General features: G+C 43.4%; 1 protein-coding gene across 1 annotated transcript in view; it reads left to right on the forward strand.

The window, feature by feature from the left end:
* The window catches only part of kcnh8 (potassium voltage-gated channel, subfamily H (eag-related), member 8), a gene marked incomplete at its 3' end in the record, with an annotated part of 87,354 nt that overhangs the window by 41,487 nt on the left and 21,266 nt on the right, over positions 1-24,601 (forward strand). Inside the window, exons 5-10 of the mRNA XM_084080380.1 lie at positions 3,525-3,759; positions 3,993-4,150; positions 11,630-11,834; positions 15,285-15,500; positions 17,075-17,274; positions 18,627-18,876. Of these exons, the coding sequence (XP_083936506.1) occupies positions 3,525-3,759; positions 3,993-4,150; positions 11,630-11,834; positions 15,285-15,500; positions 17,075-17,274; positions 18,627-18,876 (1,264 nt within the window). The remainder of the gene's footprint in view (positions 1-3,524; positions 3,760-3,992; positions 4,151-11,629; positions 11,835-15,284; positions 15,501-17,074; positions 17,275-18,626; positions 18,877-24,601) is intronic.

Consider the following 24,601-nt stretch of genomic DNA (forward strand, 5'->3'; position numbering starts at 1 on the left):
AGGAGCTGTCAATGATCATTTTAATCAAGAAAAGAATGTGGATCCCCTTAAATCATCTAATCAATCAAATCAATTACTTGTACCACCTGCAATTATGTTAGTGAGCCTTGAAGTATATTTTCGATCCAAAAGGCGGGCTATAATACCGGTTTTCTGGGAAAGCAAGCTTAAAAGGAGAGAAGTCCAGAGTCCAGGTTTCAAGTCAGAGCATATTTTATTTCCGCCCGACATGGCCACTGCCATTGTTAAGGTCTGATCCAGCAGCGCGCAGTCACAAGTCAAAAACACATTACTTATACTGAGTTCACTTTCTGCAACCAGAGGTGGGGCCAGGTGGTTCAAGCCCAGCCCCCAATTTCTACAGGCCTAACCAGCATACATGAATTCGGACAGGGTCGTCGTGGCTGAGTTCCCCGCCCACTGCCTGGTATCACACATTAGCTGTATGTCGAATACAAGTTATCAATTATACTTAGACACAATATTTCAAAATATAACCTGGTTGCTAATTCTTATTCAGCATCCCTCAAGCTTTAAAATGATTCCACACACTTCATACTGTCATGTTTGCAAACAGCAGTTAGACACTATACATCAATAAAGCAGCAGTTCCTTCAAGACTGAATATTTTACATTTCTCTGGGTTAACAGCACAAGTCATGTTATCAACTTTAATCATTCCAACTATACACTTAAAAGACTCTTATTCTGGTATGAATGAGTTTTGGTTTCTCCCACCCACATTTGTCTGTAAACCATAGTTACCTCCCTAAGGCTTTTTAATGACACAGAAATCAATTCAGAGTGAACACTTTTTACCTCTCCTGGCTTTTACTTTAGTTATCAAGACTTTGTTCATTTTTAACTACTCATTACTCAGCTTGACATAGTTAAAGTTACACTAAAAAGGTCCTCGGTAGACATCCTGTCCTCTGCTCTCACAAGGGGAACAATGGAATTCTGATTAGCTTAGATAAAAACAAAAGAGACCAACCTCGATACGGTGTCGACCCTTGGACCCCAACAATTTACATCTCTGCCCTGTGGGAGGACAAGCTTCAAAAGGTCTGAACACAATAGAACAAAAGCCCATCTTCTGTCAGTAAATACAAGCTTCTTTGGTTCTCAAATCAAGAGGTGTTGTCTCTCACCTGGGCTTCTAAACTTAAACAATGGCCAGAACTGTTGGAGTGTTTGGGAATGCAAATTGACGATCGCATCCCAACAGATGGGAGAGGACACAAGTTATTTCCAACTTCAAACACTGTTAACTGCAGAACTCAAAATCACCCAGTACTGTAACACAATATTAAATCAAATATCTTACATATGAAATAACATGCTTATGTTTGAAAGTTTACTTCAGCCTGTTAGAGTGTTTTGATTGTCCTGCAGGTTACAACATTGACTGTGTAGTGTACTGTAACAATGGTGTTGGAATATGTATCTTTTTTAAACCACATGAACCCTAGCATCCCTATTCTGGGGTGAACATTCTGTGAAAGTAGCATCTACAAGCTCGCTTCGATGCGCTGTGAGGTTGTAGATCCACTCATTTCGGCGAAGAGATTTAGTGTAGAGCGAAAATGAGGGGGCCAAGCATAGAACCCTGGGGTACCTTGGTCAACAAAGTATTTAGGGTTTATTAGTAATGAAGCACAGAGCAACTGTGTTCTTAAACCCTGGGTCTGCAATTTATGTTTTAATTAGTTTATGTACTAATTATACTGTCAAAAGTTGACATGGCGTCCATGCTTTCTACTGTATTACAATTATCAGGAGCTTCTCCTATTGTTACAGCTCAAGTATGATAGTAAATAGATGGATTTTCAAACCACTTTTATCCACAGTTACCACTTGGGTAATTCAAGTGCACTCAGCTTGTTTTTACAGTACTTAACTCACCTCATAATTATGCCTAATTTATACTTGGTCGCACTACAGTGTTGCGTGCCGAGAATAGCAGACATACAAGCTCACAAAGTTGTGAGCTTGTAGTCTAAAACGGCTTTACTCTATTTTTCAAAGCAGCATGACACTTGTAAGCATCGTAGCCATGGTAACAGCTAGATGTTTCACAAATGTTAATTTCATGGTGTTGGAAACATTTTTGAAAAGCTGTTTCTGGTATGAGGCCAGTTTGAATGGTTTGAGATTGATTTAAAAGAAGCTACAAAGCTTTGGTATTTTTCTCTCCATCAAGATTATAGTTTATCTTTTAACCACATTAACCTTGATGTCTTGTTTAAAAATCAAATCAAATCTTTTTTACGTTCCAAAAAATCTAAACTTTAAAAAAAATGCTATACAGATATAGGGCCTAACTGGTTAAAATAAAATATATGCTTAAACTGTGCCCTGGTTCTTTGAGGACTGTGTGAATACAGAGTCTTTTCAGAATATACTGTACAGTCAGTCATAAAACAGAGAATATGACCTACAGTATGGGAGGGAGGGATGTGGTCTTTATGAGCAGTCCTCTACAACCACCCCAGATCATACATTAGGGGTTGGCAATGGCAGTGAGGGAATTGGCAACAAATAAATTGGGGAGAAGAATTAAAAAATAAAATCAACAGTGGATGTATTTCTTTGGCTTACTGGCAGTGTGCATACAGTATAAAGTTTGGCACTGATTGGTCCAGCGGTTTGCGAGAATAGCTCCAGACAAACACACACACACACACACACACGCACACGCACACACACACACACACACACACACACACACACACACACACACACACACACACACACACACACACACACACACACACATTTCATAATTTATTTATGTCCACATAATGGATACAATAAGGACACAAAGGTGCAGTAAAAATGTACAGCCAGCAAATCTTGGACAATTACCCAAACACCCGTCAGGGGTGCAAGTAACGGCGTCTTCACCATATTTGGCGGCTACCAATAAAGAAGAGATTGCACAGAATTTGCAAGCCGTTTAGCTGCTTTTTTGGCATCCCAAGTTGTTGGAAGCCTGTCCTAGGCTGGGTGAAGCCTGTCCTAGGCTGCCAAAGATAAACACAAGTAAGTTGCACCTATAACCCAGCTCTGTGATGGTATGGAGGAGCGGCTGGTATTTAATGACTTTAGTCATAAAAGCTTCCTCTAGGCTAGAGTCAAAGGTGCAGGTGCAACAACATCTTGTTTATTAGCAGAGAGATGTGCAAAGATTATCAGTACAGAGTTGAAACATGGAAGGTTTGAGGAATGTTTTTACATTCTCACTGACAGTGTAAAATGTTTGGATATGTCCTTTGTTATGAGATCAACTATTCTGTCGTGGTGTGCTATGTAAAGCCCTTTATACTGTAGGCATAGCAGCCATTCAGAATGTCTGACATGGTTTCTGTAACAAGCCCTGTGGTGTGATGCAGAGCCACACATAAAAAGAAAATACATATTTTTTGCGGTATAAATCAGCATAAGGTATGTAACCTATGTATGTCAAGCGATGTTCCCACCATGACAACCCCTGTCATGTCTTTTCACCCTCTTCTGTCTAGAATGTGTTCGGGGATCCCCCTGCTCTGCCCGAGTATAAGGTGGCAGATGCCAAGAAGTCCAAATTCATCTTGCTTCACTTCAGCACGTTCAAGGCCGGCTGGGATTGGCTCATCCTGCTAGCTACGTTCTATGTTGCTGTGACGGTGCCCTACAATGTGTGTTTCATCGGCGATGACGACCTAACTCGCAGCACCACCGTCAGCGATATTGCTGTGGAGATATTGTTCATTATAGGTTGGTTGTGGGGCCGTAGGGTGAGGACCTCTTACTGTATAATTGTGTGTGTGTGTGTGTGTGTGTGTGTGTGTGTGTGTGTGTGTGTGTGTGTGTGTGTGTGTGTGTGTGTGTGTGTGAGAAAGCTTGCTCTCTTACTGTATGTTTTGTGCGCTTTCTAGCCTCTGCATTCAAATTCACCCCTTTTACAACTCTTGTCTGTCTCTCTGTGCGCCTTTCTGTCCACCCGGCAGACATTATCTTCAGTTTCCGCACCACATATGTCAGCAAGTCCGGCCAAGTCATCTTTGAAGCAAGGCTTATCTGCATCCACTACATGACCACCTGGTTCATCATTGACCTGGTGGCTGCGCTGCCTTTTGACCTCCTGTACGCCTTCAAAGTCAGTGTGGTAAGTATTGGGGGTGTACTGTCCTTCCTGTACCACATCACTGAAAACCACACGGTTTAATACTCAATTCAGTTCAATTCAAAGAAAGAAAGAAAGAAAGATATAGGCTACCCAAGAAAACCTATACAATCTGACATTGAATCGTTTGGCTTGTGTGCTTAATTGTAAAGGAATGCAGTGCGTCAAAATTGATTGATAGCCTCAGTACAGGAGATTGAATATACAGTCTGGTGAAATGTGTGCATAGTACTGCATACAGCTACACAACACCTCCATCAAATTTGACATTTCATAATAGAATGAATTGCATTGATTGCTTCCAGCACTGCTCAAGCGCCACTTTGATTCCCTGCCTATTGATTTCATATAGCCAACAAAACAATCTAAGTGTAACTATTCCCCTGTTCTGCTGGAGTCCAACGCACAGGGCCACCTCCAAGGAAATGTTTGTACACAAAGGAGAAACAGAGATACACAGGCCTTTAGATTAACTTCCTTCTCTTGTCTGTAATTATACAACCCAATAGAAGCATACTGAAGAAAACTGGGTCAATATTGCTGGGGTACTCAAGTGGTGCAGGGGTAAAAATGTGTTACAACGAACACAATTGGCCATGATCGTGGGACGGTAGCCATTTGCAGGACAGAGAAAACATTCTCTGTCGCTGCAGTAGTGACTCCTACAGGTTGATCAGGGCACCTGTTCAGTGGAGTGTAGAACTAGCTCCCGCTGTGTGGCTGATTGAAGCAATTATTTGACCGGTTTATCCTGAAGTGTGAGGGGTTACAATCTTAAACCTCCAGCTCTGCTCACTGTCGGTTGGGGTGTCCCCGATAATTATCAACAACGTATCTGAATTATGAAGTCACTGCTGTCTGCGTGGGACAGCAGGAGTGACGCAAGACCGAGAGAAACAGGTCTACAAGGAGACGTTCAGTGAAAGACCTTTCGCTTGGCGAACAGTTGAAACAACCTGTTATGGGTGCAATGGACAACAGAGGCTTGCCAGAACACTTTATAACGTGTCCTCCCAGACATTATCACAACCGTTCGTCCGTTACCACAGCAAGTCTAACCAGCTCCATTACGCTTCCACTTGTGATCACGCAAGATGAGATGACGTGAGGTGCTGTGTTGCTCAGCCAGGCACGATAATCCTATTTAAATCCTGTAGTGTATGATGCGCCATTATTTTAAAACTCTGTAGTGTCAGCATGTTTATTATTGTTTATTATTGTTTACTATACAATTATAGAGAAGCGAATCTTATAAGATTATCCTTATGTGTGTGATGCAACTAGATTGGAAAATCGTTTAGGATTTTAAAAGTGCTGTAGTGTGAGACCAGCTTCAGTTAAAAATCCAGTACTAACTATACTATTGGGAGGTTCTAATTGGTTCCTCGTCATGGAGGGAGGTTTGTTTTTCTGGCCTCTAATTGGGAGAAAAACACACTGTGTAGGACGTTTTTTGGACGGTTGCCGTTTTTTATGTAAATCGCTGCAAATCAAAACCAATGGGGTTCAATCCATATCCAATTATATTGGACGAATGCACACGCAATACACCATAATGCCATAATGAGAGGACACACACACACACACACACACACACACACACACACACACACACACACACACACACACACACACACACACACACACACACACACACACAGTACAACAGAGGTCATCATGTGTGCAGTAAAAGCCAACGTGTTCATTGAGAGATCAATTGAAATTCGCTGGTGATTCCACTGGGGGCTCATTTAACGTGGTGGTCGGCATTACAGAGAACATGAGAAAGACGTACAGGACAGGCAAAAAAAAGAAAAGAAGAAAACACAAAGAAAAACGGGAAAAGGCAGATAATAAAACTGAGAGTTACCAGAAATACGAGAGAGAGAGAGAGAGAGAGAGAGAGAGAGAGAGAGAGAGAGAGAGAGAGAGAGAGAGAGAGAGATTATGAAGACCTGTCTGATAAAACAGGAAGTAGTTGGGGGAAAGGGCTGTGAAATAAACTATAAATGTGCAATGGTTGGGGAGGGGGGTGACTGGGGTGAATTGCTTCAGCGCAGTCCCTTATTAATGGAAATACCAAGTACTCCCGTGTGGACCAGGGCTTTGGGTGCACGCCACGGGCAGCTGGCCGTGAGCTCACTGCCGCCATGGGAGCCCTCGAGCAGGCAGTAATTGCGGAGTGTTAGGAGTCATGTCCCCTCTTAAGGGCTGTGGCTTCATGCACGACTCACCTCTCACTGAAGTGACGGGGCCACCACAGCATTGTCTCTACCTGTTCCTCTCTCTGGCTGTGTCCAAACTCACTCACTATATAGTGCGCTACATAGTGATTACTGATTACACTGTTTTCTTTTTTTGTGTTATCAGAAGGTATAGTGATCATTATGTAGCGCTCATCTTATTCCACAATGCATGGTGCAAATGTTACCTCCACCTCCACGTCCACTTATGGTTGCCCACCAAACTCTCTCCTTTTCCTTGTGGATTTTACCATGTGGATTGTGCCTGTGAAACTTACCTTTGTGGACTATATGGTTGAACCTAACAATGCACTGATACTCTTTGCATCTCAATCTCATGTACTCTGTTTTGGGTAGAGACGAGAGGCTGTCTGGGATTCCGAAAGTTAGCCGGTTCGAACCCCGGCTTGCCCAGTCTACGTGACGAAATGTCCCTGAGCAAGAAACGTAACCCCTAACAGCTAACCTGTGTGCTCATCAAAGCCATCTGAGCAGCCGGGTGAAGCCGTGAACACAGTGTCCCTTCCGCCCGGGGACAAGACAATGCTCCCTATCCGTTCCCTAAAATGCTGCATTAATTTAATTCCGAGTGGAAAAGTGTCATGCCAGTTAGTTTTCTAGTGCTCTTTCAGAAGGGCCCCATGCAGAGATGACAACTCATATGCAATTTAGCTAAAGTGACCTTTCCCCTGCCTTCTTAAGTGTTGTTTGGTTCAGAGTATTTTGAAGAGCGAGAGAGAGTTTGCTGCCTGAGATTTTCTACCCAAGGAAGGTCAGTCTGGAGATTATGATGAAACCGTGATTAGATCCAGTGATAGCGTCATTATGTCGAAGCCTTGGGCAGTTCATATAGTTATTAATACTTCATGGCCGCACTGATTATGAAGGCTCATATGAGAATGTCTCTGGAGGCTTGAGGCCCGGCGGTCGGTGTCTTGAGGAGCAGCGAGCGCGGTGTGACTCCAATGCCATTATGCCAAACAAACACGGCCAACCCCATTGTTGTGATTGGTTTGTAGCGCTAAAGGCGGGGCCACAGGGAAAGAGATAATGAATGCTTTTATCACACACACACACACACACACACACACACACACACACACACACACACACACACACACACACACACACACACACACACACACACACACAGCCACACACATGTGCACGCTCATACTCGTGCGTGTGCAAATGGAATCCTAGGTGTGCTTGCAATAGAGTATGAAGTCCTGACGTCACTCTTTCATCCCCTGGGTCACGGAAGTAATTTCTCTATGGATAACATTGGGTGATCTTAGAATCATTTCATATAAGAATTGTGGTCCAAAAATAAACAAATTGTCCCGGCGATATTGTTAGGGAGGTGTATCGTTTACGATAGTCAGTCACTATTTGAGTGACTGACTATATTTGAGTTTGATACAATCAAATTCGGCGGCGGTAACGTTAGTGTTTTCTCGTCAGTTGATGCTTCATATCCGTATGAGTCAAACCGCTGTGCTCATTTGTTTATTTTTGGAACACAGTTCTTATATGACGCGATATTAAACACGCCTATGGGAATTCAGAATGGGGGAAAAACGTGACCCAGGAAGGATGAGTAAATTACGTCAGACTTCGGTGCTCTATGCTTAAAGAAAAGCAGGAAGCCAGGAAAGCAGCAAAATGCTAAATCCACAACTGATGACAGCAGGAGAAGGGGGGGAAGAACAGTGGCAAAGGAGTGGAAAAAGTTCCAGGAAGGAAGTGGCGACAGGTGTAAAATATTAGTCATCCTCTCCGAGTTGCCATGGGACGGGGCGTGACACAGCTTGCTCAGTCTGTGGCGAGTTGGCGGGGTGGGGGGGATGGGGGGGGGGCGGTTGATAGATAGGGGGAGTGGAGACGTAATGTAGCTATTCCCCAGGGCCAGGCAGGAGGCTTCATTATCCTCTCCTTCCTCTGCGGTATCTGTACCAGCCCTCTATTGCTCACAGTACGGAGGAGCGCTAAAGCATTCATAAAACATACATAACTGGGCATGCAGGTAGGCGGTGGCGCTGATAGGGGTTGTTTGCACGCCATGTCCTCTGTACTGTGGTATTCATTCGGTCTCTTCACATTATTCAGAGGAACACTGTTACGTTATCTGCCTTTTTGTGGTTATTTTATCGCCCATGTACCCTGCCTTTCATGGTTTTGCTTCACAGTACTGTACAGTACTTTACCGTTTCTATACAGTTGCTGCCCCACTTTATGACTCCCCGCCTAGCTCTACCTGCAACCCCCTCGGCTTTCCACACTTACATGCACTACACAGACACACACACGCGCACGCACACGCACACGCACACGCACACGCACACACACACACACACACACACACACACACACACACACACACACACACACACACACACACACACACACACACACTACTCAGAGAAAGGTTACATCCTCCCTCAGTGTCCTAGATGGCTGTAAAGAATAGTTTGGAATGGTGTATGTATGCATGTACCGTATGTGTGTGCATGCATGCGTTTGTGTATGTGTTGGTAAACACTGCAGTCTAAAAGAAGGTTTACTAGGGTAAATTACAGAAAACCACGCCGTCAAGATTTATGACGAAGTTGTTTATAGGAAAGAATGAAAGTGGTGTTAATTAAGGTTGGTGAAGGGATGATGGTTCCAGGAGTGGTGGAAAGAAACTAGTTACATTCACGTAACCCCTAACAGCTAACCTGTGTGCTCATCAAAGCCATCTGAGCAGCCATCAGCTGGGTGAAGCCGTGAAAGCTATGTCCCTTCCGCCCGGGCTATTATATAGTATTTCCATGTTTTGATACTTTATACTTCTACTCCACTATGTGTCTCAGAGGCAAATATTTTCAGACTTTTCAGATTTTGATTATTAATACAAAATACATTAACCACGTAAGCCCTATTTCATACTTGGGCCATTCTAAAATAGCTGCGACGCATTTGTCAGCTTGTAGATTTTCAATATATATATTTTTTTTTTGACAATTATAAATTATTGCCTATAATGACATGCCCAAAATAGAGACGTCATGTTGAAAGTGGATAAGTCTTTGCCATGGAGTTCGTTGAGTCATCTCTGGGATGGTGGATGGAGACCCCCCTTCTCTCGGCAGGACCTTAGAGAGAGAGAGAGAGAGAGGCAGAGAGAGGGCGGGGGGGGGGGGGGGGGCATGGGAAGGACAAAAGGGGGTCAAAGGAGATGGTGGATGGAATGTGAGAGCACTAAGAATTCTAAGACCACAACTGGTGAGCGGGGAGGAGAAAATCTCTAATGTGCTAGTTCTCTGACTCGTTAACCACAGCTGCCCCAACTCTTGAGCATGTGAGCAAGCGATGGGTATATACAGTACAGTAGTGATTCTACAAACTTCATCAGGGAATCTGCGTACCGATCTCAATGTTTCGTGGGGAATGTTTCATGAGCTCTTTCCCCACCCTTAACCACTTTCAACCTGGTATCCCTATTTTGGCCATGTCATTATATGCAAAAATGTTAAGATTATTTCTAAAAAGTTCCAAAAGTTCGAAAAAGCGCGTAGATCGGCTAGTTTCGCTATTTGGTGTACAATGAAGTACAGGTTGATGTAAAATGTTACGTTAGCGGTTTATCAGCTTGTGATGTTTGACATACTGTAGAAGTTGAGGGACGGAATAAGAAATGAATCCTTTGGTGTTACCTTAGAAATGCTGTGCATGCGTGCGTGTGTGTGTGTGCGTGTGTGTGTGTGTGTGTGTGTGTGTGTGTGTGTGTGTGTGTGTGTGTGTGTGTGTGTGTGTGTGTGTGTGTGTGTGTGCGTGCATGTGCGAGAGAGAGAAAGAGAGGTAAAGAAAGTGTATATGCATACATATCTACTTCTATAGGTGTGGGCTTATCTCTTTTCATTTAAGCTTTACTGTCAGCCTACTGCTCATAACATTGGACAGTATATGTCAGCATATCCTGGCCCCCCCCCCACCCTCTCCTCTCTCTCATCTATCCCCCCTTCCTCTCCACCTCCCCCTTTTTTGCTCTATCTCACTTTCTCCATCCTCTCTCCTTCTCCTTCTATTTATTTATCTCCTTTCTTCCCTTGGTCTCTCTCCTCTGTACCCCCCCCCCCCCCCTGACGTTGCCTTCAGTGGAACATGCTCAAATGTCAGTGAATGAAAGGGAGACTCTGTAGCGCCGCCCGGCGAAGAACGACACCCATCAGCTGCCTATGCTGCACTGTACGTAGCTGTAGGAAAGGATGGCAACGGGTAAATGATAATAATAATAATAATAATAATAATAATAATAGTAACTAGAAAATGTGCTCCTCGGAGCACAAGTCTCCGCCAGCAGACCCGTGCTATTTTAACCAAAGGAAATCACTTACCCTATCTTTAACCATTTATAGATCCTATTTCGTCATGCGTCTCGCTAGCCAATCAAAGCACACCCTTTCAACATATTGTCACGTGTCACGTGAAGCTTGACCAATGTTAGCTTGGTGGACACACGGAAGGACGAGAACATTATTGTCTCCTGGCGGAGACAATAATCTTTATTCGTATAGCACCTTTTAAAAACAAGTTTACAAAGTGCTTCACAACACAACCCACAACAGACAGTGTGGGGAAAGCAAATCGAAAAACAGAAAAACAAGACGCAGACAGTTCAATAAAAAAAATACTAACAGCAGAGAACAACAATAGAGGCCATACAATGGAGTCCTCAGATGGACTGATGGTAATGACGATGACGATGATAATTACGATGGCATTCATGGCAGCAGTGGCTCTATTTGGCAGCAGTGGCCCCATATTCTTTGATGGGGACTTTGATGTTCTGTCACATGAATTGTACTCCTGTAGCTGCTCCTGCTTCCTTAGCCTCGCTAGTGGTGGGGTGGCAATGTCTGTCTGTCCATTCAACAAGATATCTTGAACACTACTGGCTGGATTACCATAGAATTTGCACCATCCATGAACCTTCTTGACCTGACATCCGACATCTTAAGAGCGGAGCCATTAACGCCAAGTTTAACTATATTCCATTTGTTGCAGTAAATGGTTAAATCTACTAGTCTAGTGTTCCTGACTGAACTGCAGTTTAAATTAATGTGAATTAATCTCACATCGACCTTTAGTCTTGTTGACTACAGTATACATAAAATCAACAAAACACTGGAAACAATAATCCAGCAAGCTGGGTTCTCACCCGTCATCTCCACAGGTGTCAGTGGTCCATCTGCTGAAGACAGTGCGTTTGCTGCGTCTCCTGCGTCTGCTGCAGAAGATGGACCGCTACTCGCAGCACAGCACCGTGGTGCTGACTCTACTCATGTCCATGTTTGCCCTGCTGGCTCACTGGATGGCCTGCATCTGGTACGTCATCGGCAAGAAGGAGATGGAAGCCAACGCCTTCTCCTGGGATATTGGTGAGTAATATTTTGCGTGGTAGTACCGCTTGGATGGTCGTCAAAAAAGGCCACAAGCTCACAGCAGCAAAACGAGGCATCTACTGTAATAAATGAATCTACCTAACAAATCTATCATTGATAATAGTAGTAGAAATGTGACACCTCCCTTAAAATAAATTGTGGATTTGAAAAAGAGTAATAGAGAAAAAAACACAGAGGCCAACCGGGTGCTCACAGTAGATAAAAAGTGTGTTGAAGGTGCTTCTAGGATCAGCGGGAATATAGACTTAAAAAGAACGAGGAGATCCGAGCACTCAAAAAATATGGAGGAGAGGAGGCAAAGTTAAAACAAAGTCTAACAAAAATGGCAACATATTTCGACCGGATAAGGTCTTCAAGGTCTTCTGTTCTCGCCCCAATGAAGACCTAAACCGGTCGACACATGCATTTTTTATAGAATAAACTTTGTTTTAACTTTACCTCCTCTCCTCCAGATTGTTTGCCTGCTCGGATCTCCTGGTTCTTTATGAGAGAATCTGTATTGATCCCAACAGAGAAATAGGGTAAAATACAGACTATGACTTGAAGATCTGAAGGTGTTACAGTATGAGATCTACAGTATATTGACATAGTGAAGATTTTAGATTTTCTTTAACTCACCAGCTCCAACTTCATTGGTAAAAGAAAATATGTTTAGGGTGACCTCAGACATTTGGACTGTACATTCCTTCATTTTTTATGTATCCATACAGTGATTCTACCTGGTGGTATTTGTTGTGTATACAGTAGGACAGGGGTCTTCAACGTTTTTCAGGCCAAGGACCCCTTAGCTGAGAGAGAGATGAAGCAGGGACCCCCACTACATATTGGATTCATGTTAAATATGTGTTTTCAGACATTTAACGACTTAAACCCTCAATACTTTGATAATGTGACCTTTTGCTCTTTTTTCCCTGTACACCACACCTCTTTGCCGAAAATAGCCGATCTATGACGCATAAACTGCCATTTTCGGCTAATGTTCCCCCAAGAATATAGGGATGCGAGGGTTCAAGTGGTTAATGTAAAAATACAATTATTTAGTCCCTGATCACACAAAGATTTGGCAGACCCCCTGCAGTATCTCTGAGGACCCCCTAGGGGTCCCGGACCCCCTGTTGAAGACCCCTGCAGTAGGATGTGGTGTCTATGTATTTGTGGTGGCAAACCAGTCTCCCCTTTGGGGATCAATAAAGTTCATCCATATCCCTACAGTATATAGAGTATGTATACACTACACGATATACAATACACTAGGTACAGTATGCTGTGCGCTACTGTTGGCTTATATCACTGTTGACTCCTCTGTAAAATAATATATTTCAGCAGCTTAATTGCAGTGATGATTTCTGTATCGATCCCATTGACTCACAAGAGTCTCTTGTGAAATATAAGTGGGCTATAAAGCAGGATATCAACGACTAGTCTGTGTGCGCCTGTTTGCGTGTGTGCATACGCTTGTATACATCCATGCATGCATGTATGTATGTCTGTGTACTGTAGTGTTGCTGTGTGTATATGTTCGTCTTACGTGTATGAACATACACGTGTGTATGTGCAACCATGTATGTGTCTGTGCATGTGCTCAAAGTGCAACCTTTTGTGTACAGTATGCAAATGCATAATATGCAAGGACATACTGTGACATGTCCTTGTGTCCGTGTGTGACATGTCCTTGTGTCCGTGTGTGTGTGTCCGTGTCTGTGTGTGTGTGTGTGTGTGTGTGTGTGTGTGTGTGTGTGTGTGTGTGTGTGTGTGTGTGTGTGTGTGTGTGTGATTCACTGCGTCAAGAATGGCATGATTGTCATTGTAATTAATGATGGAGCCCTGAGGCCTACCTCTATCTCAGCCTCCAGGACCCCCACATGTAATGAGGCCCCCCGGGCTGATCTCTGGTCAGTATTGACAAGCACGCGCTCCATCTGCAATTACTTCCCATCGACTAACAAACTGGTTCTGGGTCAGCATTGACTGGGTCCTGAGAAGGATGTAGAATATTTCTTCTTCACCAATTACTAAGCCTGGGTGTCAGAGAATGATTTTGTTTCAGCGTCCCTGGCGCAGTAAGTTACGTCAGGGAGGGACTAATGCATTGTATCCCAATTACGCCACTCTTAACACCCGGCGCTGCGCTGGAGTCATGTGGCTGTGAGGGACTTCTGTCCAATTACCATTCTTCACTGTCTGCCGGATGTTCCCCCGGGACTCGCAATGCGCTAACGCCAGCGCATGGCCGACCAGCTGAACAGTTCTGGTTTCCTAGAAAGTGAACCGTGCTCAGTGGGGCCCTGGTGGGGCCCTGGTGGGGCTTAGTCACTGGATAAAGCATAGCAGTACTGAATGGTCATTTAACTCACGGTTACATTTTTATGCTTTACATTTTTTGAAAAGAATCCCAAAATGCCAGGGTTCATGTGGTTCAATGAACACTCAGGATTTTACAGTGTAGATGCTAATAGGTGGTACTGTATGCTCCTGGGACATTAGCAGTAAACTGAAGTGTTTTAGTCATAGATTTTGATATCGAACAACTGGGGGCGGGATTATGTTTTCACCCCTGTCTGTGTGTGTGTCTGTCTGTGTGCCTGTGAAAATCTAATCTCGGGCACCACTGAACCGATCGGCGTGAAACTTTGCACGCACGCTCCCAGTAGGAAATGTTTTCAAATTAGCCTCATGGTGGCACTTGCATCACCTTTTGGCATAGGTCGTACAATCAAAAAAGACTCCTTCGATCATGACACAACTCCCCATATAGCTTGGATCATTCATGACACGACTCCCCTTATAGGCCCCACCTATAGATTTTGTCCAAAACTCACACAAATTGGTACACATTAGCTCTGGAGTCAGGTAATCATGATGTATCAGTCAGATCTCTCATATTCCGTTCTGATAGGCTTCCAAAGTTTGCAAGAGGGGCCTGTTTTGCAAAATAAATGCCACAAATCATGAACGCAGTTGAGGGGCCTCTGTACAACTCAGAGCCAAAAGCTCTTTCACTTCCACCTGTAGGGGATACCGCAAATGCTACAAATGTCAGTTTTATTTTCTACCAAATTAGGTACAAAAGCTCTTGTGAGTAGGTAATGTCAAATGTTCTTGTGAGACAATTACCGTCAAATAGGGTTTTCAGACCCTGATACAGTTAGCCTGTAATTAGATTCTTACAAAAAACACCTTATATCATGAACAACATCCAGTCATCCCCAAATTAGAATCACATGTTGAGGGGCCTCTAGAGTGCACCTCCAAAAGCACTTTCACATATGCCCACAGGGGGTTTATTATATACTCTCTGGCTGCAGAGATCTGCACTCCGGGGAGCACACTTTTCTAGTAAAACAAATGTGAATGTTGATCTATCTTTCTATCTGTCTGTCTCTCTGTCCGTCCGTCCGTCCGTCCATCACTCCCGCTCTCCTGTAGGATGGCTCCATGAGTTGGGTAAGCGTTTGGAGTCTCCGTACGACTCCCTGGGCATTACCAATGGGACGGGGGTCGGCGGGGGTCCGTCCATCCGCAGTGTCTACATCGCCTCTCTGTACTTCACCCTCAGCAGTCTGACCAGCGTGGGGTTTGGCAACGTGTCAGCCAACACGGACGCCGAGAAGATATTCTCCATCTGCACCATGCTGATAGGAGGTGAGGACAGGACCCACAACACACCGTCTGTCTGTCTCTATGTGTTTGTATGTCAGTCTGTTATGCACACACATGAGTATGCATGCACGCACGGACATTTACAGAATGCGATGAATAGACTGATGCACACAAAGGTGCATTTGCATATGTAAGGTCGCACACACACACACACACACACACACACACACACACACACACACACACACACTGTGCAACAGTGCACAGTGCAACTACTGGTCAATGTGATATGATGAATGGCTGGCTCCAGTAAGCGGTTTTGATGCGGTTCTAACTGGATGTGTAAACTGGGTTTGGTTTTGGGGATAAAGAGGTCGCAGTTGCAGGGTGCTCCCAGTGGACTCTGCCCACACTGGATCTGCTGAATGTCCCTGGCTGCCTCTGGGCAAATACAGCTAGACAGACAGACAGACAGACAGACAGACACGAACGCACGCATGCGCGCACGCGCGCACGCACGCACGCACGCACGCACGCACGCACGCACACACACACACACACACACACACACACACACACACACACACACACACACACACACACACACGTACAGTCGAGGGCATTGGGAAGGAATTGGATTATTGTCCTATAAAAGTGAGTTATGGAGCAAATACACTTCCCCTCCACCATCATTCTGCTATACTGTTTCAAATATACCTACTGCACAGTGCACAGGGGGAAAACATCTGCAAAGAGGTATGGATTTTGGGCAGAAAATGTACTGTATCTTCGACACAAGTTTGATTGGCAAAAATATATATGACATATATTAGTGAAAATATATGGTTCAAAAATAATTGGGGGTCAAATTATACAAATGATACAAAGAAACATATTATGTTTCTGTGTATAATTTGACCCCCTCCCCCACACAGTATGAACTACGCTATACAACATCGTAAACCTACTTATGATCAAAGGAGGTGTAAGTGATATATTTAGGTTAAAAATAGATTTCTTAAAATTAAAAAGTTAAAGCTCTATATTCTGTTATGTGTTGTAGAGGTTTTGTTCGGTAGCAGAGTTCTCCCCGTCTCTCCAGCTCTTTTGAAAACCGAAAATATATTTTAGGGTCAGAATTCCAGTTGTATCCAATTAGGAGAGAGAATCACCACAAACAGCTTCAATTTTATAGTGTTCCAGTTCTCATTTTCTTGTCTCGTCATTCCCAATTTCACTTGTTTATCCTACAGTATATCTTATGAGTTCTCTCTCCATGGATGAAATTGGTATCCCGACCTGAATATGTACTCTGTTTAAAGAGCTGTAGAGATGGGGAGACCCCTGTTATTGAACAGTCACTCTATATATAAACACAGCAATAATCACAAATAGCTCTATATCAGAATATAGAGCTATTTTAACCAAACAATCACTTACAGCACCTTTAATGTTAGGAGCAAAAGTTTTGTATTAATGAAATATTTTATATTTCATAAGACAACCCAGTCTAATTTGTCAGTATCCAGACATCCCCTTATTTCCCTCTCTCTATATCCCTCATCCACCATTCCTCCTCACTTCCTTCCTCCCTTGACTTCCTCCCTGGCATTCAGCGCTGATGCACGCGCTGGTGTTTGGTAACGTGACGGCCATCATCCAGAGGATGTACTCGCGCTGGTCCTTGTACCACACCAGAACCAAAGACCTCAAGGACTTCATACGGGTCCACCACCTGCCCCAGACCCTGAAGCAGCGCATGCTGGAGTACTTTCAGACCACCTGGTCCGTCAACAACGGCATCGATGCCAATGAGGTACACGTACCTTCTATCGCAGAGGGACGACTGTTAGGATTTGCTGGTCACTTTGTGGCTCAGCTTATGTGTGCGTGTTGAATTACTCACAACATTGAATATTTCCTTTTTTATGCTTCCTCTTGTAATCAACTTCTATTTTTGACACTTATAATGGTGACATACAGCAATCAATATTTAATTCCACCTATATGCATGCATCCACTTTTATACACTTCAACAAATGGAATAGCAATGACACGATCACTTTAATGCCAGGTATTCTGTCTGGCCCCGCCCAGTAGCTAGACGGGGTGACATGGATTAATGCCAGACAGATGAATAATTGATGGTCACGTTGATTAACCGAACTCTGATGACTCGTTTATCAGCTCAACAGGACAAGCTCTAGTCTAGATGTTTGTCGCATTAAAGACTGACTGCTGCCAGATTGACTGACTGAATTGCTGACTGACTGACTGACTACTGACATTGTGAGGTATTAAATCAAAGTTTATTTATATAGCACACTTAACATGACCAGGTCAACCAAAGTGCTGTACAGGTAATAATAATACAAAAATAAAAAAGCAAACAATGCAATGTAAGCTGACTAGCATACAAGGAATAAGCACAAACAAACAAGCATTATCAAAAGGAAAGACAGGGCTACATCAGCTGTCACTGAAGGCCAGGGAGAAGAAGTCTTTATTAAGGATTTAAAGTTATCTATCAACTGAGCAGCTTTGACGCGTATGATTAAGTAGGACTGTGATGATGTGGTTTGGGATTATGTGTGCTTGTGTGTACAGTATGTGTACTGTATGTGTGTATGTACATATGAAACAGAGACAGGCGGACAGACAATAGGAAGCACGCAAACAAAGAGGTGTGTCTATATGGCTTGTCTGTGCCTGTGTATGTTTAGTTGTGTAATTGCATAACATGTGTGTATGTTTGTGTGCATGTTCAAACAATTGAATGCAGTGGCTCATTATATTGTGCGTGGTGTCAGGTGTCTACCCTCCCTCCCTCCCTCATCAGGGACGTTAATGGATTAGCTAATAGCTGTAACAGCGAGGGGGGCCATTAGCCAACAAAGCAATTCAAAGCTCAGAACAATAATGGTTTGACAACATACAATGCGCTAAAACAACAACAGATAGTTAACTGCCAAAACAGCCAAAACAGCCAAAACAGCGAGACCTTTTTTCATACAAGAGCGAATGGAATCACTACTTCCAATTCCTCGATCCCAGAGCATAGAAGCATAAAGAAAATGATAAATATTTGGACTTTGTTAGCTCTATAATGCGAGGTTCTACCAAAGTTCTACATCTACTGTTCTCTTCTTCTGGATCTCCCCCCCTCAGTTGCTGAAGGACTTCCCAGACGAGCTGCGCTCCGACATCGCCCTGCACCTCAACAAGGAGATCCTGGAGCTGTCTCTGTTCGCCTCGGCCAGCCGCGGCTGCCTGCGCTCTCTCTCACTGCACATCAAGACCTCCTTCTGCGCGCCCGGGGAGTACCTCCTGAGGCAGGGCGATGCGCTGCAGGCCATCTTCTTCGTCTGCTCCGGGTCCATGGAGGTGCTGAAGGATGGCATGGTGCTGGCCATACTGGGTACGAACCACCAAGGGAACGTGGGGCGGGCGGGGGGGGCTGGGTGTATTTGGTGGGAAAGAGGGTGGGGGGGGCAGGAGGAGACAGGGGAATAGGCCAGTAGTTTTAAAAGTGTGTGTGGGGAAGGGGGGGGGGGGGGTTCCAGCGGGTAACCAGCTAAATGCAGAACAGTGTAACCACTTAAGCCCTATTTCAGAAATTGCAAAACTTGCAGATCTGAGCTTGTAGATCTGCTATATTCGCTATTTATGAGAACTTTTGCATACAGTATGACATGTCCAAAATATAGGGACGTCAGGTTGAAAGTGGTTAATGTCACTATAATTTCACCAGCTAGAAGGTGATACAATGAGAATGTACTGTATAAGAATGACTGTTCAAATCATCAGATCTCTCTTCCCACCTACAGTATAGACAGTTGTAGAATTCCGTACCTAAACTAACTTTTCTTATGGGGGTCTGCGGCTTAATGCGTATCAGTTTGGGAGTCCTTCACATGAAAATGTTTAGGGAGAACCACTGGAGTAGAGGAAGCAAGAGGCCCTTTTGCTCTATTATATTTTCTGGTACGTACTGCCCTGTGGCAGGTTCTATAATAAAGCTCTCTGTGCAGCACAGCGTGATAAAGCAGTGTCCAGTGGAGCTCCATTGTTCCGAATTATCTCCAAAGCCCCAATATGATGTCCTAAAGGCCAGAGCTGTTGAAGCCTATTGTCACAGAGCCTATTAAACTTTGTCTAGCTTTGTACCATTGTTTCAACAATATTGTCCGACTGGAGGAGCCATAGACGGTCTTATCTGGAGTAGTCACACAGGGCCTACAGGCACTGCATCAACGTTTTTTCCATTGTTGGGAGGCCAGCGTGGTGTAAAACAGAGACATATTAAACTCATGACACAGACATTCAGGGGTTCATTTTCTTCACCACCAAATGCAAATAATATTCAGTTCAAAATAATGCGTTCCTAATCTGCTGCAAATCGGTAATTTTCAATGCGTTCCTGCGTTTACGCATGTAGTGTACAAAGATCGTGGAGATCGTTTTTTAAGGTTGTGTAGTCAAGGCCTTAAAGGTAGGGTAAGTGATATTTTGTTTTTGTTTTTTTGTTAAAAAGGTTAAAGTATTATACTATACTGATAGTAATCATTGCTACAGAGCGTTTGTTCGGTCACAGGGGTCTCTCCAGCTCTTAAGTAAACAGAATATAGTACATTTTCAGGTAGGTGACAACATTTAAGCCAATCAGGAGAGAGCACTGAAAATGCATTTTCTATTTAATAAAGAGCTGGAGAGACATGAGACTCCTTTTACTGAACAAACACTCTAGTCTATAGCAACGAGTACTATCAGAAAATAGAGCTATTTAACACTTATTTTAACCAAAGTAAATCACGTACCCTACCTTTAAGTAGTCACACCTGGCCTGAGTGAAATTAATTAAGACACAGCTAGATGTTACTACACACCTGTTGTGCATCAAGCTAATCGATGTGCACAGGATAAATCAGCCATCCCCACACACACTCAGGAGTCAGGAAGAGCTTATTTCTAGACAGTACATGTCCTCTCCCCTGTCTGTTCCTCTCAAGGTCAAGGTGAAGTTTATTTGTACCAAGATGGGTGATTTGTGTTACAGCAGCATAAAAACACAAAAACATAAAAACAACAAGATAAAAACATACGCTACACCACAACACACACGATCAGTGTCCACAGCAAAGAAGAAAAAGCTCTATTTGTATTGCACCTTTCAAAACAATTTTGAAAGTGTGCTTCACAGAATAATTCAAAACGCATAAAATAAACGAATAAAACATGGATTAAACAAGATGAAATAGGTGAGATTACAGACTCTATAAAAACTCTATAAAACAAAATCATCGGTCTTGTCAATCTGAAATGTATCCAGCTTCCTTGGACAGAAGAGTGCTGCTGGCCTTTCTTGCACAATATTTTAGTATTACAATCTAATTTCAGGTGGTTGTCGATAGGTACCCACTACCCAGATATCTATAGGTGGTTACCAAGTCCACTGTCTGACCTTTGATACTGCTCTGGGGAACTACAGTATGTCGCATTACAGTCTGTACTTCATCAGTTTATTCCACGGCATGACAACTAGCATAACTGTATAAGTCTGTATCCACTGGACAATATAAAGAGCTTGTTAACCCAAGAATCCTGCCAATCTGTCCCCTGCTGCCTAACCCTGTGTTACACGAGTGTCACTGGGTGAAATTGGCTAGAACACTGTAGCTTTCACATTACAAAAACATAATTAGTAAGATATCAAAAAGCAAACTTGTCCTTATTGCTTTGTATTGTTGCCCTTTAAAATACAATTACGGGGAGAAATGTTTCAGTATGAACATGCCCCTGATTTTTTTTTATTAAGCAAAGGCAAAAATGTCCTAACACTTGCTCAAAAAAATCGAAAGGTGATCCTTCTGTTGTCTTTACGTGAAGCAAATTCTTGGCAAATGCCTTCCTGTTCTACAGCCTTTTTTCCTTATGAATACGATTTTTTGAATGAATATGGCACACACAGCCACACTGTTCAGTCATGCTTGTGTCATAGTGCTCTGCATGGAGCCATGTCTCGAGCCCACTGAACCATCTCTCCGCTTCACCTAATGCCACTGGGACAACAACAGTGGTGGATGAAGTACTACATTCTTTTCTTAAGTAAAAGTATCAATACCTCAATGTAGGAATACTCTACAAGTACAAATCCAGTATTCAAAATTGACTTGAGTAAAAATACTAAAGTATTGGAATCAAAATATACTTAAAGTACTAAAAGTACTCATTATGTGCAGAATGACCCATTTCACAAGTGTTCCAAATTTAAAAATATTATATTTTGAAAATAGCAAAACGACACGTTGTGAGCTTGTAGATCACCTATTTTCAAATGGCCAAAGTATATAGGGATGAAGTGGTTAATGCATGTTTTGTAATAATTATCGAAATCTACAAAGTAACTTTTCAAATAACTGTAGTGGAGTAAAAGTACAATATTTGCCTCTGAGATGTAGTGAAGTAGAAGTAATATTAAAATTTGAAAATACTCCATTAAAGTAAAAAAAAATCCTCAGATTTGTACTTGAGTAAATGTACTTGGTTACTTTCCACCACTGGACAACAATCAACCATCTCCCAAGTGTTACAACTTGATCAAAGAGGTCACGCACCTCTGGACATATCCTATGAAGAATACCAACAACCTCAATGCTGGACTGGAAGTTATACTGTACTTGGTTCTAAACCTTTCTACTTGTGTCTCCAGGCATTCTGGATTGAGCTCTGGGTACTTTTGGACAACACCGTGTACCTCTCCAATTCAGAACACTTGCTCCAGCTTTTTGATCATTCTCATTCCTTCCTGCTCTAACCATTCTCTAATCTGCATATCCACAACATCAAGGACCTTAGCAGGGGTGGAAAAATCACTCAAATGTTTTACTTAAGTAAAAGTATCTGTACTGCAATGCAGAAGTACTCTGTTACAAGTATTCGGTCCGGAATTAAAAAATGACTTGAGTAAAAGTACAAAAGTATTGGTATCAAAATGTACTTAAAGTACCAAAAGTAAAAGTACTAAAATACTGTACTCAGTTACTTTACACCACTAGACTTTGGAGAACTGTTCTGTAGTACTCACATTCCCTCCCTAGTTTTAGCGTTTCCCTTAAACTTTAAACTGTTGTGACTCAGTCTGGCCGTTCAAAGTTATACATTGTATATACATAATAAGTAGTTTATATGCAATGTTAACTAGTTATTGTCTACATTCATTCAAGTGTTATTGAAAAAACGACAATTTAGGCTATTAGGCCATGCTCTACTGGTGACATGCTATTTTTAGAACATACCCTGCGGGCACCTCATTGACGCCCTGTGGGTGACCAGGTGCTCGCAGGCACCAAGTTGGCTACAACTGCCAGAAAGATATCCATCCGTTTGCCTTGTATCATTGGTATCACGGGTGTTTAAAGGAATAGTTCACCCAAAAATGACTTATTTTCTATCAATTACACACCCCATGAAGCCTTGAATTCATTTTTTAGTTTTTGTTGCATTCCTAAGCCAATAATTTGATGACCGGCGGAGTCTCCGGTATGAGACTCGATGGAGACTTTTCGAGTCTCCTACTGGAGACTCCGCCGGTCATCAAATGATTTGCTTTGGAATGCGACAAAAACTAAAACATCATGAATGTCAAGGGGTGTGAATTTGATAGAAAATAAGTATTTTTTGGGGTGAACTACTCCTTTAGGGCGCGCTCCCACCGCACTTTTATTTTACCTCTGGGGCAGAATCTGCCAATGCTTTGTCAATGCAAATACGTGGATTCACGCAAGAGCAGATTTTTCCGCTTATCGCGCAGACCTTGCGTTTATCCGCTCTACACGAAGAAGCATAAAACTGCTGGAGGCAGGAGCTGATTTTCCCCCTCTGTCCAATCGGGTGAGTCGAAGGCGGACCGTCCCAAGACTCAGGAAGCAACATGGTGCTCTCAGTGGACCAACTGGTTGTAGCTGTTGCATCTCACCCAGTACTTTATGATTTGTGCACTTGGGGTTCGTACATCTACATACACATTCAGATTTAAAATATAAAGTGCTTACCCCATGGCCACGGATTTTACAATCATGTACGGGCCCTCATAAGTACCCGTATCTTCCGTATTGTTCAATAAAAAGCATTTTAATCCGATTGGTGGCCATTTTATAATGTACCAACAGTGCAATACACCTCTTAACCGCTAGGGTCGCGCAGTTGAAAGCATACGGAGAAAATGACCACTGATTGGATTAAAATGCTTTTTATTGAACAATACGGAAGATACGGATACTTATGAGGGTCCGTACATGATTGTAACATCCGTGGCCATGGGGTAAGTACTTTATATTTTAAATCTGAATGTGTATGTAGATGTACAGTGCAAAGACATTTTCACTAGGAAAGACCAAACATAAGACAAAAATAGGTTTAGGTTGTTTATTGAAAAACCCAGGAGTATGATCGTTTATGGGCGCGTCGCATGCGTTGCATGGGACGTGCGGCATAAACGGTCATGGATGCAGAGTGCGGAATGGTCATCTAAGGTCATCACTACACGCAAGCGTGGAGTGTGCGGCTTAGATGGCCACGGGCACGAACAACATCTTACGCTGTTGTGGTATTGTTGTTTATGTGAGCGTCGCACGGGCAGTATGGGATGTGCGGCATAAACGGCCAATAAGCTGAGTGCGAAATGGTCATCTAAGGTCATCACTCCACGCAAGCGTGGAGTGTGCGGCTTAGGTGGCCAAGAGCACGAACAGCATGGGGGGCCAGCGTGGTCATCTAAGGTCATCACTACACGCAAGCGTGGAGTGTGCGGCTTAGATGGCCACGGGCGGGGATATGACATTCTGGAGCACGTGGTCATCTAAGGTCATCACAACACGCAAGCGTGGAGTGTGCGGCTTAGATGGTCAAGGGCCCGAGAATGGCATTAGGGTGCTGGCGTGATCTTCTAAGGTCATCACTACACGCAAGCGTGTAGTGTGCGGCTTAAGTATCATTCATAGTCGGACGTAAGGATACGCAAGGAGCGCCGGCGCTCCTTGCGTTGTCGTTTTTTACTCCCCCTCCGTCAGTTACGGCTCCCGTTTTTCCGTCCGTTCAGTCGACATTCACCGTCAGGCCGACGCACGTTCGCTACGTTTTGCCTG

The sequence above is a fragment of the Gymnoscopelus microlampas genome, assembly GCF_963454915.1.
Source record: "Gymnoscopelus microlampas genome assembly, chromosome: 15".
Lineage (NCBI taxonomy): Eukaryota > Metazoa > Chordata > Actinopteri > Myctophiformes > Myctophidae > Gymnoscopelus > Gymnoscopelus microlampas.